The sequence below is a fragment of the Castor canadensis genome, chromosome 6, assembly GCF_047511655.1.
Source record: "Castor canadensis chromosome 6, mCasCan1.hap1v2, whole genome shotgun sequence".
Lineage (NCBI taxonomy): Eukaryota > Metazoa > Chordata > Mammalia > Rodentia > Castoridae > Castor > Castor canadensis.
In genome coordinates, this window is record NC_133391.1 from 147,858,029 (window position 1) to 147,874,085 (window position 16,057).

General features: G+C 37.4%; 1 protein-coding gene across 3 annotated transcripts in view; it reads left to right on the plus strand.

Annotated features, from left to right (window-relative positions):
- Positions 1 to 16,057, plus strand: part of Adamts12 (ADAM metallopeptidase with thrombospondin type 1 motif 12) — a 326,530-nt gene that overhangs the window by 186,347 nt on the left and 124,126 nt on the right. For 2 of the 3 annotated variants that reach the window (XR_012449198.1, XM_074077647.1), the window contains exons 8-11: positions 6,754 to 6,897; positions 7,429 to 7,573; positions 12,289 to 12,381; positions 13,805 to 13,950. Coding sequence is in view for 2 of the 3 variants with exons in the window: in XM_074077647.1 (XP_073933748.1) it covers positions 6,754 to 6,897; positions 7,429 to 7,573; positions 12,289 to 12,381; positions 13,805 to 13,950 (528 nt within the window). In the remaining variant the exon portion in view is untranslated. The remainder of the gene's footprint in view (positions 1 to 6,753; positions 6,898 to 7,428; positions 7,574 to 12,288; positions 12,382 to 13,804; positions 13,951 to 16,057) is intronic. The other variant, XM_074077648.1, reaches the window with a different exon arrangement.

Genomic DNA, 16,057 nt, shown 5'->3' on the forward strand with positions numbered 1-16,057 from the left:
TGTCAGTGAAGACCATGTGGGGAGCCGAAATCCCATACACTCTCAAGTGGTAACAAGTTTCTCTTCCTCTCAATAGAGGTCACGTGGGGAACCTGAACTCCTAGTTCTACCTGGCAGTAATGAGGTGGTGGTTCCACTCCCTTTCTCCTGCCAGAGTAGTGTCTGAATAGCCAAGTGAACAGATCTAAATAAGATCTGTAACATAACATGAAAACTTTCAGGTTTCCATGGAAATCATTAAACATACCAAAACCCAGAACTGTGTCAAACTGAATTTAAGAAATAAGTAGATATTAATATTAAGATGACAGAGATGTTAGAATTAGTAAAAACTACAAAGCAGCCATGGAAAATGCTTCAGTGAGCAATTATCAACCACCTCTAAACAAATGAAAAAAATAGTCTCAGCTAAGAAATAAAAGGTATAAAGAAGAATCAAGCGGGTATTACAGAACTGAACACCACAATAATCCAAATTAAAAGCCCAGCGAATAGTCTCAATATCAGAATGGAAAAAATGAGAAAGAAAGCAGTGAACAGGAAAATAGAACAATAGAAATCATGCAGTCTCAACCAAGAGAAAAAAGATTTTAAAAAATTGAACAGTTTCAGGAACTCATGAGATTATAACAGATCTTATATTTGTGCCATCAATTTCAGATTCTTCCTCTAAAACTGATGAAAAGTACTTAAAAATCAAATGGCTGAAAACTCCTAATTTGATGAGCCATACACCTAAAGATTTAAGAAGGTGAGAAAAACCCTAAACAGGTTAAGCCTAAAGAAATTCCATACCAAACCCCCATCATAATTAAATTTCTGAAATCTGAAGACAGGAAAATCTTGAAACAGCAAGAGAGAAATGACACTTACCTGCAGGAGAAACAATTTGAGTGGCTTTTCTCATCATTTCCCGAAGGAGGTGCCACAATATTTTTCAAGTAATAAAAGAAAATACCTGCCAAAAACCCAGAAATATAAACCCATTGAATTAGAAGAGGAAAAAATACTTTCTAAATCATTTCATGAAGCCAGTATTACCTTGGCACCAATACTAGACAAAGACAAAAGAATAATATCCTCCATGAATGTAGAAGCAAAACAATCCCAAATATAATTCTGTAAGTTTTTTTTTTTAAAAAGAATTAAGTACAATGACTAAGCGGTATTTATTTCAAGGATGCATGCCTGGTTCAATATTTAAAATTGATATAATCCACCATAGTAACAGCCTGACAAAGAAATATTCTTTTCCCAAAGAGAAAATTCAGAAAACTTAAAGATAATTTTTATGCTGAGTGGCACAAACTTTCTTTGGCTTTTTAACTAATATGGGCAAAGTATTAAACTATAAATCACATGATCACATCAATTAATGTAGAAAAAGTATTTGACAAAATTCTACATCCATTCATAATTTTTTAAATTCTCAGAAATAAAGAGAAACTACCTCAACTTGATAAAGTATATCTACAAAAATATGCAACTAACATACTTAATAGCAAAAGACTGAACGTATTCCATCTAAGCTCATGAGCAAGGCAAGTGCGCTACTACCATCACTTAACACAATATTAAAAGTTTTAGCCAGCTGGGTGCCGGTGACTCATGCCTGCAATCCTAGCTATTCAGGAGGCAGAGATCAGGAGGATTGCGGTTCAAAGCCAGCCCAAGAAAGAATTCGTGAGACCCTATTTTGAAAAACCTTTCACAAAAATAGGGCTTGTGGAGTGCTCAAGGTGAAGCACCTGAGTTCAGACTACAGTACTACAAAAAAAAAAGTTTTAGCCAGTGTGAGAAGGCAAGAAAAGGAAATAAAAGGTATATAAGTTTGAAAGGAAGAAATAAGACTATGCCTTTGAAGATAGCATTATTTTAGATATAGAAAACCCCATGGAACACACACACACACATAGAAAGTAGAATGAGTTTGTCAAGCTGACAGGATACAGCACAAACAGATAAACTCAATCATATTTCCATATCCTAGCAATGAACAGGTAGACACCGAAATTTAAAATGTAATATCTTTTACAATCACCCCAAATTTGATTTTAGATTTCTGGCTTTCAGAACTGTGAGAAAATGAATTTCTCTTATTTTAAGCCACTGAGTTTATGGTAATTTTTATGGCAGCTGTGGGAAACTAACAAACCATACATCCAACAAAGCACTAGTATCCAGAATATACAAATAACTTTCAAAATTCAACAGTAAAAAAATCCAGTGCAATAGAAAATGGACAAAACACACGAGCATTTCATCAAAAGACTATGCAGATGGAGAATAAGCATATGAAAAAAATACATACCATTATTAGTTATCAGGGAAATGCTGATTTATGTATGACATATCTGTGAGAATGAATAAAGTAAATATTAGAGATGATACCAAATGCTAATGAGGATCCACTGAAACTATCATAGAGTGCTGGTGAGAATATAAAATAGCATAAATTCTATGAAAAACATTAAAAAAACCTAAACTTAGAGCAGGGTGCAGTGGTACACGTCTGTAATCCCCACACTGAGGAGACAGAGGCAGAAGGTCGTGAGTTTGAGGCCAGCCTGGACTAGATAGCAAATTCTAGGACAGCATGGACTTCATAGTGAAGCCCTGTCTAAAACAAAAGAAAACAAACCAAGAAAACTAAACCCACAATTACCATATAATTTTGCAATTATTCTCTGGGTTTTCATCTGAAAAAATGTACAAAAACTTGTACATGAATGCTGATAGATGTTTAATAATGCAGTATTTATTCCAACCCCAACAGAGTGAATGGTTAGAGACTCCATGATGGATATATAAGCTATCAATAGAAAGGAATGAATTACTAATACATGCAACAGCCTTGATACAACTGCAAAGTATTATGCTTAGTGAGGAAAAAAGAACATCCAATTTTTATAATATTATAGAAACATAACTGTGGAAATGGAGAAGATATTAGAATTTAATAAAGGAACAGAGGAGGGAAGGACACAGGTGTGGCTATAAAGTACAATGAGGGATTGTGATGATGGAAAAGTTCTCTGTGTTGACTGTATCAGTATCAACAGCCTAATTGTAATATTGCACTATAGTTTTCAAGAGGTGACCATTGGGAAAAAGTGAGTAAAAATATATACTTCTCTGAGTATTATTTTTCATAACTATATATGAATTTACCCTAAAATTTTAGGGTAAATTTTAGTTACCCTAAAATTTAAAAATAAGTATTTAATTTTTAAAAAGGACATTGGGCCATATATATAGGTGACCTTAAAAAAACCACTCTTTTAAAAACATTTATTTATTAATATATAATAGTTGTATAGGGGGATACATTGTGATATTTACATATATGCTTACAATATATCTTGCTCAGATTTATCCTCTCTGTCCTTCTCCCTCTTCCCCGGGCAATTGCAACAGTTTTCATTTTTCTATTTTCATATATGAATACAAAATACACCCACCATATTTGCCCTCATTCCCCCTTTCCATGTGCCTACCCTCCTTCCCTCTTGTACCTACCCTCTAGAAAAGACCTATTTTACCCTCCTGCCATTTATTTTTAAGTGTATATTGATATATCCTTCAGGCCGGTATATATCATGCTTTAATCAAATTAACTCCTGCCCCCCTTACTTACTCATGCTTTATCACCACACTCCCCTAATATTCAACAGCTCACAGTACAGTACATTATATTTATATATAGATAAGTTGTTTCAATATTTTTTATTCTCTAACAAAAAAACCCCCACTCTTTTAAGTGGAGAAAAAGGTTTAGAGTTACTGCTAACTAAGAAAGTTGAAAGAAGACACATAGGCTTGATTATGAATGATAAAGAAATGCTTTAATAAGATACAAACTAAAGAACAGAATGCTTCTGAGGTTCTTATCTCTATTTTAGTGGTATAGTTCTAATTAGCTGTGGACCAAACTAAAGATCATGGGCAGATCAATGAAAAGGCCTGGGGCAACCAAGGAGGAGGAAAATATGATAAAATAATATCCACAGAAGATTCTCATTAGAGTTTAATAACATAGGTACTTCACTATTTCTTGAAACTTGCTTGTTTCATGACTGATTGTGTGTGGTATAAAAGAGAAAGCAAACTTACTTATAGTATGGCCTGGGTAAATAATTTCAGTGCTATTTTGAGAAGAAATTTAAAAATCCACTTGTGAGTGCCTTAGATTACATTAGCCATCCATATCTAAGGCATCATACCACCTTTGTTAGGCCCCCTAGGTGAGTTACCAAAATTGAAAACAGAATTTCAGGGGAAATTTTAGAACCTGAGACCTAGCATACTTTCAAATAATGAAAATATCATGAAATATTTTGAGTATATATCTACTCAATCTTCCTGCTTTGCCTTATTTTATTTACAGAGCTTTGCTCATTGCACATACAAAACTCGTATTTCCTGAAGGAGTTAGAAAGCTCACACCCACACTTTCATGGCTTTACTTCTCTGTGGGTTCCACCCCATCACAAAATGAATAATAATATGAGGCAAGGGTAGAAGCATCCCACCAAGGAAGACTGAAACTTACTATTTCAGTCTACAATTTGACAAACTCACCTTAAAGGAATTGAAACAATGAAGATCAAGCAGAGCAGGCTAATCCAGAAACTGTGAGTTGTTGAAGGTGGTACAGGGCTCCTCACTTCCAAACTGTTGTTCAGGCTCCATACCTGAAAAGTGGCTTCCTAGAAACAAGCCTTCCATCTCTATGGCACCATGCTCTTTCTTTATCCCTCAGTGTTAGTGACATGCTGGTCCCATGGAATTTCTTCATCCATTTGGAGACAGTAGACACATATCAGAGGGACATTACTTTAGTAGAGCTGCTTTTCTCTCATAAGATGAGAAGATGGAGAGAAAATATTTTAATGAATTAAAAATTGTGTGGAACAAAGTGAGCCTTTGTGGGTGGGAGGAAGGACACGGGCTGGAATGCAGGGCCTCACACTTGCACTCTACCACTTGAGCTGAACTCCCAGCCCTTTTGTTGTTATTTTTTCTTTGAGACAGTGTCTTACTAACTTTGCCCAGGCCAGCCTGGAACTTGAGATCCTGCTGCCTCTGCCTTTAGAGTAACTTAGAAACCGGCATGTACCCCCATGCCTGGTGGGAACTGATATATTTTCAAGTGTAGGTTTAAAACCTCCCAGTGTATGGGTGTATCAAAATTCCTACAGCCAAAAATGACCATTATTTGTGCAGATTTTTTGCACCTTGCTTGAAATGTAGAATTTTTATTAACTACTGAACAGGAGACCTTGTGGAGTCCTTCATGAGGTGGTGGGACTGGATTTGCAGCAACCTGGGCAACTCTGCTCAGAAGGAGGCTTTCACTGAATTACTTTCTTTGTAGATGGGTGGTCAGAGCTTTGTAGATTAATTCTCCTACTCCTTTGTAAGTTTTATATTCATGTGAAATGTGATTAGAATTTGGAAGTAAGTTGATAATACTGTAAAGATATAAAATACAAGAAATTCTCTAAATCCTTTCAAAGACTATTCTCTGCAAGAGTTGTTAATGCTGATCATAGTTCATTAAATTTAAATGTATGTTTCCCAGTCAGAAGGGGGGCATTTCACTATAAGAAATAAGAAGTTATACTTTCCTGTATTTAGATTTAGAAATCTGAGCTAATGTCTCCAGGTTGTAAGTGTTCTATGTGAAGACCCCTGTGGAGAGAGATTTTTAAAAGGAACCTAAGAAAGTATCTTGAACATGTCTTGGTCAGCCTCTTTCCCAGAGATACCTTTGCCATGATGGGTGGTTAATCTCTTTAGGGCCCTTCAAAGTTGCTTGCCTGGTCATTCCTGGCAGTGGAAGTCCAGGGGGCAGACAGAGCTACATATAGAGGAGAGAGCACCATGTCAGGAGCGTGAAGGTCTCCAGTGAAGACCCACTGTTACTGCTAGCAGGATGTGTGACTTTCTCAAATCTCAGACTCTAAAACTCCCCATCCGAATAAGGAAAATAAGCTAGAAGATGTTTTAAAAAACAATTGAAAATTTCTGACATTTGTGAAACTCTTATTATATGCCAGGTACCTTACTAAATGGCTTCCAAATCTTCTTCCACTCAGACCTCGTCCTAGCACTATGAAAAATACCCCATTTTCTACAAGAGGAAAGTGATATTTCAGTAACTTACAGAACATCAAATGGCAGAACTAGAATTCAAAACCAGATCATCTGTCTTCAAAAATCCTGCTCTCAGCCACTGAACTCTGAGGTCTGCCCTAGTGGCTCAGCTATTGGAGACTCTTGTAGCAATAGCAGAAAGAAATCTATCCCATCAAAGCCTGTGGCCTTTGGCAAATCCTCCGATAGTCTTCCCCTTTCCTGCTTTATCCTAATGAAGTAAAAAGAAAAGGAAGGTTCCGTTCTTTCATGCTGGGGATGCTACAACAGGAGGCATTTGGGGGCAGGATTTGCCCTTGCAGGTTGAATGCCTAGAGAGCCAGACCAAGAGCTCTTAGTTTTCTGCCAAACAGAAGTTTTTGAATTAGGTACATGGCTCTCATGGTTGCATATATGAGGTACACATATGTTTACAATCTTCCTTCACTTTCAAGTTCAAAATTAGCTATATCCCTCCAACTTCATAGTCTCACTTTGTAAATAGCTTCTTCTATATGAAAATGGCTCTCTGTGGGTTATTACTGCCTTGGAGAAACTACAGTTTTTCTCCCTATTTAATGCCTGCCTGCTTGCTGTTCTTGTGTTTTGTTCCAGCTTTGGCATCCAGCACGATGGGAAAGAAAATGACTGTGAGCCTGTGGGCAGGCACCCGTACATCATGTCGCACCAGCTCCAGTACGATCCTACCCCACTGACATGGTCTAAGTGCAGCAAGGACTATATCACTCGATTCTTGGAGTAAGTAACGGTGCAATTCCTGACAGCCTCACTTAGGTCTCTTTAAATCATAAAGGAGCTGAGAACTGGAAATGAGTTGGTTCCATCCATTAGGCCACAGTTTTGGGGTGGCATCAAGGAGTGGAATCCACTTCTGCTTTCTGATTCTGACATTTAAGAGGCACCACCAAGTGAGCATCCTGCCCCTCCCTGTTTTCTCCTGCCCCAGGGTGACATTTTACCACCTAATTGTGAATTTAGTTTTTGGTGACTCACAGGAACAACGTGGTCAGGCCAGAAGTGTTCAGCCAAACCCTGTTAAGGATAAGGTGATGATTTTCTAATTTTCCCACTGCTTATATCTTTAGACAACAACTACACTTATGGTGTGGGATGGGATTTGAATTTCCTTTTATTAACCTCCCCCTTGGTCATGGAGGGTCCTCTGGCTATAGGAAATAAAGATATTGTGAGTAAACTAGAGGGATGAAAGTTTCTATTGAATGAAAGAATCATAAACAAATTCTCTTACTTCTATTAACTTCTTTACAGTCGAGGCTGGGGTTTCTGTCTTGATGACATCCCCCAAAAGAAAGGCTTGAAATCCAAGGTAATTGCTCCTGGAGTGATCTATGATGTTCACCACCAATGCCAGCTCCAGTATGGCCCCAATGCTACCTTCTGCCAGGAAGTAGAAGTAAGTGTTTGGTACCTTGGTGTCTTTGGTGGGTATGTGCAGGGCTGTGACCTCCTACATGCTAAAGGAAGGGCCAGGGAAATATTTGGAAACTTTGAGATACAGATGCAGAAATAGAAAAGATTAAATTTTGAATTATTTACATTCTTTGACCTGACTCCTTGGGAATCTGTGGAGCCTGCAATCCTTTGCAATTGGCTGTAGTCGACATAGTTTCAGGATTCACAGCTGCAGACTTCATAACAACCAACTTAATCCCTTAAATTGCACCTTTCTTAAATTTCCCATTTGGTTGGAGAATGCCCTCAGATCCCATGGTAGGAATAAGATTCACTCCCAACTCATTCTTCTTTATTTTTGTCATCCAAATGATATGTCAAGCCTTGACATTGTACACTGTGGATAGTTAATGCCTCTTCTTTATTACCTCAACTACTATATTGATTCCGTCTACCATTTTCTTTCTTTGCCATAGTGACTACCTCCTACTTGGTTTCTTTCCTGTTCAAATTGTTGCTCCAGTTATTTTTAAAAACACAAATCTAACTATGGCTCTATTTGCTCTTAAGGTTCCTTTTGGCTACAGGGAAAAAAATTCCAACTCCTAACTGGGTGCTGGTGGCTCAGACCTATAATTCTAGCTACTTGGGAGGCTGAGATCAAAAGGATCATAGTTTGAGGCCAGCCTGGACAAAAAAAATGTTCATGAGTTCCCTTCTCAATGGAAAAAGCTAATTGTGGTACAGTATGCCTGTCACCCCAGTGACAGCTAAAATTATCAAACAGGAGGATTGCATCACAGGCCAGCCTGAGCAAAAAGCCCCAAAAGAAAAGGGACTGGAGGTGTGCCTCAAGTGGTAAAGCGCCTGCTTCACAAACACCTGAGTTCAAACACCAGTACAGCTAAAAAAATTAACAAAAAAAAGTCCCAAATGCAATTTGAACCCTGTTTATTCTCTACACTTACCCCTTTTAATGCAAAACTCTGTGTTAACACAGATATTGATAAGTCACATCTCACTGAATCCCTGACAGATTCCATTCTATGGACCGAATCAGCTGAAAAAAATGAGCACTCAAAAAATTAATAAGATAAAGTCTCTGTCCCCAAGGAGCTCATGATAGGAAAAGGCAGTTATAAAAATTTAACCATAATGAAGTAAATATAAGAAATACATAGAACTTAAAGGAGGAAGTAAGTAACTGGGCTTACACAAAACAAACAAAACTGAACAGAGAAGGTAAAGTTGGTGCAAAAATCTGTTACCCATTTCTTCTTACTATTTACCAAATTACTCCAATTCTGCCTTGTAAATTTCTCTAAACTCCATCCATTCCTAGATGACAGCAGTAAGTCCTTGCTGGTCTCCTTTCCTAAAACTGATAAAGCTGATTGCCTCCCCCCACCTCTGATTCACTTCCCTAAATGTAGCAAGCAGACCTTCATAATTGGAAATTTGATCGTATGTCCCTCTGATTAAAACACTTCACAGCCTTCCAATTCCCTTAGTATAAAGTTCAAATTCTCTGAAATAGCTTAAAAAATGTGCTTGGAATTCATGCTGTCTCTCACTCTCTGGCTTTATCTCTTAAAATATTGTCTTAACCCTTCACTCTTGAAGCCAATACTCTGTGCACTATCTTCCTTATTTTGGAAACTATTTTTCATATTCATCATCTTCTAGTTACTTTTATCTTCTAATGATTAGTTCTCACTTTAAATGGCTACTGTTTCATCTGACTTATGTATTAACTTCTAAATCTCATTTATTATATTTTTTTTAAATTCTTACTGTCTATTGGTTATTTTTCTAAGTTTTCTCTCACATAATGACCTCTTATTCGTAAGTCGTACTTTCAATATGATCCTTTATTTATTTAATCATACATGATGCTTTTTTTTTGCAATTAAGATTGGAAAATTCCAATGCCCAGAGTCTATGTGGGTCTATTTCTTCTCTTTGAGATTTCTTTGGGCTCTCACACACAATTTCCTTCTGCAAATATTGCTGCTATTTTAAGATCTTGGTTTTGAAACTTTATGTCAGATTGTCTCTAGGCCTTAGATGGCTGGCATATTCTTTCAGAGAGAATTTTCATTGCAATCTCTGAGTAAGTTTAAAGTAAGTTATTGGTTTAATGTTGTGTTGTATGAGCCATATTAGGACCAAAGTGGGTATACACTCTCAGAGGTAACAGCTTACCCATTCTTGAGTTAAGGCCAACACAGCCAAGTTTGTGTACCCAGACATTTTTAGTTTATCCCTTTGGGTCTGGCCTTATATGGAAATCTGCAATGGTGTATATGCATATATACCTACATATATGTATACACGTGTGTGTATGTATGTATGTTTACTTATACTTATATGTATATATGTATGCACAAGCCTGCCCAGGCAAATAGTTCATGAGACCCTATCTCAAAAATACTCAACACAAAGCAGGGCTGGTGAAGTGGCTAAAATTATAGAGTGCCCTGAGTTCAAGCCCCAGCACTGCAAAAAAAAAAAATGCGAATTGCTATACCTATCTCTGGTCAGTTCCTCTTTTATACTCTATGATGATCCATGCTAAACAACCTCCATTCTCTGGAATTTTGCATGTTTTGCCTCCTCTGTGTTGTCCTTCCTATTTGTCATTTGGGTTTTAGCTTAAATATCACTTCACATTCTATTCTGTGTTTTCTTTGAAAGAGCCTTTATTAGACTTATTAGAATTTTGTGTTTACTTATCTCTGTCTTCCTCTATTATATTGTACCTATCTAAGGAAATTTCTATCCCTGACACCACTGACAGTGTGAGGTACATAATAGCTTTTCAACAGATAAACTAATGAAGACATTTGATCCTTTTATATGGCAGCCAATATAATCTAATCATTTCAAAATTAAAAATAACTGAAAATAAACATCTTTATGCCTTTTATTTTGAAATAGCTTAAACTCCAAAGAATTTGCTTTGTACCTTTCACCCAGCACATGCTCTATAAATGCATAATGAACTTACAAGAAAAAGAAAGAGTAGGAAAGAAGAATTAAAAGGCAGAGTGGTGAGCATGGACAGAAGTTAAGATTGACACAGTGATTAACAAAAGGCTTGGGTTTTAATGTCCAAATGGGAACACACATTGGCAGGTTCACCCTGAATTGGGCCAGGACTTAGCACTAAGAACACTACGTAAGTCTGGGATTCTCAAAGAGCTGTCCACCAATGAAATGATGGACTAGAAGGAATCTGCCAAAAACAGCAAAGAGTGATGACAAAGAAAGGTCTTTTTATCTCAGCCTGGCTTCTAGAGAGAAAGAGGAAGGAGTGCTGGTGGATAACTCACTTGAAAATTCTTTACTGCAGCCTCATGCTGCCTTAGAGTTCAAACTTCTACGCTATAAAGTTGGACTGCCCTCATGACAAAAAACAAAAGCATACAACATTTGATCTGGAAACACTGGAGTACCTGGGAATAAATGTGGAACTGCCCTGGAGTAACTAATACTCAAGCAAGGATGCACAAAACTCTAATAGATAAAGCACATAAATTCACATAAATTCACAATTCAGCCTCTAATTAAAAATTTATCTTCAGCTAAGTGAGGAGAGTCACTAACCCTCTTAAGAACTTTTGATAGTTGAATTTATATGGTAACAATAAATTAAATACATAAAAGAATATTTATATGAAAAAGAAATATAACATATATAAGGCAGATATGAAGAAGAGTGAATATAATTTCTAGGAATGAAAAACATGCTCATTGACTTTAAAAGTCAAGAAATGGATTGAATGGTACACTTGATTCGTCTGAAGAGAAAAATCAATTAACTGGAACTTATTACTTCCCATCTCATTGAATGTCTCTTGGGTATGTGATGGAGGAGGAAAATTTTCACCCTCCACATACAAGCAAATCAAGAGGTAGAAAATACAAAGGTGAAATTGAAACATGAAGGACAGGATGGGACGGTTCATCAACAATAATTATGGGTTCCAGAGAGAATGGAGAGGCAAAATTTAGATATAGACTGAGAATTTTCTAAAATTGTTTAAAATCTGAAATCTTATGATGAAAAAACTCATTCAATGTAGATTATAGTAAGTAAATAGAATGGTAGAAGATGGGTAGGTAGGAGGAATAGAAGTAGTAAGCCATTTCAGATGACATATGAACATTCTGTCAATCTTTCTCTGTTCCCATAGGAGTAGAAATAACAGAGAATATGCAGTTCCCTCCCAGGAATTGAGTCAAGCTGATTACTTTGTGTAATAAGTAAATAACTGAAGCTTTCTGGGTGGAAAAGTTTCCATTTCCTTCATTGAGTAGGCTCAAGGTATAACCACCCCAGCTGTTTGTAATCAGATTGCCTTTCAGCCAAAGTTTGATTTGTCTTTGTCAGATAATGCATCAGTTACTCTGCCCAGGGAAATTGAATGCTGGTTATTGTCCCACACATGCAGAAATGACAGACTTAACTCTCAAGAAATGGGTTTTATCTCATTTTCATATTGCTTGGTATGGCCTATAAACCATTATTTATGAATGATGACAATGACCAAGTAGATCTTGAACTGAGAACTCTAATGATTGCTCTTTTTCACTAATAACAGCATTTATTGTGAATGTGGGGTGAGTGTGTTTGTTTTACCATAACTGTAGAAATACTTGTGTGCAAGTTTTGAAAATATAAAAGAACACCATCTCACATTCATTTTCCAGAACGTTTGCCAGACACTGTGGTGCTCAGTGAAGGGCTATTGTCGCTCCAAACTTGATGCTGCTGCAGATGGGACCCAATGTGGTGAGAAGAAGGTGACATGTGGCTAAGGAAGGAAGGTGGGAGGGTGGCAGGCCTAGAATTATTGGGAAGGGCTAAAGAGGCTCCAGGGGGTGTGGGGGGCGAAGAGTGGTAAATGGAGCTCATCCAGTCAAATCAGCTAGAAGAAAGGATTCCGTTTCTACTGTGCCCTTTGAGCCTTCACTGGGAGCAAGTAGTCAAGGACAGAGGGCTAAGTCTAATTCTATGCTTTACCCATAAAACATCTGTCCCATCCTTCCCTTAGAACATCTATGGGACTTCTGTCAACATCTGCTGAGCATATTATCCACCCTCATTTTGACATTTGCCCTTCCATATTGAAAATTGGAAAGGACAAGCCAGTAGTTATTTCTTTCCAAAAAATGTCAGATTTAGACCAATTATCTTCTTTCTCACTATCAGATGTGACTACATTTCTTAAAGTTCTGCCCACTGTACTAAGCAGGAAAGTCATACTCCCAAAGATTCAGACAAGTTAGATAGATATCCTCTAGAAGCCAGAGAGCAGGGCAATTCACGCTGATCGAATAAGCCAGCTGGGTTCATTGTGGAGCTGGGGCTTAGGAGTTTAGCAGGCATCTCTATGTAGCTTGAATGTGGCATGACCCATCCCTGAAATGATAAAACCTGGTCACAATGCACAGAGACCAGAAGTACTCGTGGGGTGGGGAGTCCAGCAGATAAAACATGCCCAAATCATCCAGGAAATGTGGCTATTTCCAACAGCCAAGTTACATTTCCTTTTGTTGTCATTTTTGTATGTTCACCCTCCTAAACTGATAACTGTGGAAGGATTGCCTTGAAGAGTGAGAGAGTAGATTTTTGTAAGTCACTTGAAAAGCTATAAGTGCAAAAACAAAATAGGCAGATTTACGGGAAAACAGAACTTTTTCTTGATGTAAGAGAGAATTTCCTAACCACTAATGCTTTTGGAAATGAAGTGGACATTTTGAGTCAGTTCTCCATTGTAGGCATAAAGTCCTATAAAAGCTGTTAAGAAGTGTTACTCACAGTGTCAGTCCTGAGCTAGTATAGTCTAAAACAAGATAAGGATCTTGCACCAGAAAGTCAATCAACTAGACTAGGATGTTGCTCAGTATACTAAGTCGACGTAAGATTTTCTTCATGAAGGAGGGGTGTGTTGATTTACATTCTAGCAAGCCATCTACCAACAAGGCTTTGAGTAGCTTCTGCGATGACTGTAACTAGGCACTGTAAAGTTCTCTCCCGTTCCAGAAACCCTCTGTTTTTAAAAGTCAAGGCTCTCAAGGGAAATTCTTTTTATAAGCCTTTCTTTGTTTTGCATCTGATGTATGACTTTTGGGAGTTGGCTTTCTCAAGAGGTATTCTTGGCTCAGCTTGCAGGGGGACCTTCCTGACACATGTGTCTCTATCTCCTGCCTCTTCCCTTTGCAGTGGTGTATGGCGGGCAAGTGTATCACAGTGGGGAAGAAACCAGAAAGCATCCCTGGAGGCTGGGGCCGCTGGTCACCTTGGTCCCACTGTTCCAGAACCTGTGGAGCTGGAGCTCAGAGTGCAGAGAGGCTCTGCAACAACCCTGAGTAAGCCTGGTCATGGATATTTCCTTCCTTTCATTCCACAGTGCTAAGAGATCAATCTTGAACCACATGCCCTCAGGGACCCCAAGTATTCTTAGTGAAGTTAAATTGGTTCCCAAGAAGAAAAGGAACCAGAGGTTCACAGAGGGTGAAAAAAATAAAGTATATCTGTTTTGTTTTGTTTTGTCTTGGTGTGCACTGGATTTCCTTAATAATACTGAGATAAGTCCATTCCTTCATTTGGGGAAACAGCACATTTCTTTTAAATGTGAAATCCTCTAGGAGCTTATGCAATTTAATCCTTCTAGATAACTCCTCCTTATCAATATGAGATTAATTATACCTAATTTTGTTGATAAGATTGTAGCTATCTTCCAATCATAATGAATGTACAAATTTATAAAACATTCTTCCCTTAGGTAATGAGTAAACTTGCTAAGCACATTTTTGAAGATAATTATTCTCGATATTCTAGAAAAAGATTTTGTAAATGTTGGAGTTTCATAGTAGCCCATTGGGGATACCACACAAGTTACTTCACATGTAGTTTTTTATTTTAAAATCAAATTGCTTAATTTTTTCAGATATTAAACTTATATAATGGTATCATATATTAATTAACTTCAAATTCGCTTGTTTTACACACACACACACACACACACACACACATATTGGGAAATTTGGAGTGATAAATATATATCACTGCTTCCTGATGTACTAGTTCCCAAATGCACTTTTAAAAAGTGTGCATGTGATGCTTCCCAGAAGTGAAAAATGTAGTAAGCTGCTTTTACCTAAATTTGACTTTGCCTTGAAGAATAAAAAGCACATTTTTAAAAGACAAGTGATAAAAGCAGGTGATAGTTCCCTCAGTATTGTAGTTCAAACCCTATGTCTCCATTTTAATTATAAATACATTGCTAAAGGTAAATGTACATATGTGCATGTTATATATATAATGTATACACTATATACTGTATATAAAATATATTTTTCTAAGGATTAACTAGTTAATAGCTATAGAGTTTAACAAAGTATCCATTACCTTACAAATTATTTAAAATTTTTGATACTTAGATGCTAGTTGATATTATGGTATTTGATAATGATACTTATTATATTTTTATCACTTAGTACCCATATAAGAATGCATTTGAGAAACCCTGACATGATTATTTTAAAATTTTACCCTTTGACAAAAGTCTATGAGTTCAAAATTTCAACAACAGAAATTTGTTATAAAGTATTTTTAGAGAAAACTTTTATTTTGTACTTTGCTTCAATTTGGTGGGAAGTGTGACATCCATCTTAGAGATCAGACACAGGTAATTTGCTCTGAGACTGATTATTGGTACTGTGTGTTCAGCCCCCACCATTCCCAGAGGAGGAATGGTCAGGGAGGATGGTCAATGACCTGTGGTTATCTAGTTGAAGAACTAGAATGACTATCTGACTAGGCTTCAGGGGACAGATGCTCCTAACTCCCATCTCCAAGCCACAATTTCTCAGTCTCCTTGGGTGAGTGAACACATCAGACCTGTAGGGCTGGCTTGCTTAACTTCATTCTGAATGCTGCCAATGGGAACATAATAATATCTTGGGCTTGGTGATTGCAGTTGTAGGTTCAGGACAGTGTATCAGCTACGTACACCCACTGATGACGGTAAGATTGTAGCTTTCTTTCAGTTATAATGAGCATACAATTTTATAAAAATATTTTTCTTCCCTGGAAAATTTTCCTACTCTTAATGTTATGAGACTCTCAAGCTGAGATAAGGGACACTGAAGCAGTTCAGCAGGAAGCAGTGTTTTATTGTGTGGCACAGACCCAGCAGACTCGTGTCCAAAGGCTGAGCCCCGAGAACAAAGGGGTCTCACCTTATATACCCTTGCAAGCAGGTTACAGAGGCAAAAAGCAAAGCTCAACCCACACATGGCTGAATGTGACTTCATTGGCTATTTTACTTTCCCAGTGCTATGTGACCTTCATCACGTTTTAATTCTTAAAAATTTTATCTCTTGGCTTTGCCATTCCTTCTCCCTGCCTCATTATCAGAACACAGCCTTTTCTCTTCTGGCCCTCCTCCCTGCTACATCATCCCCCCTTTGA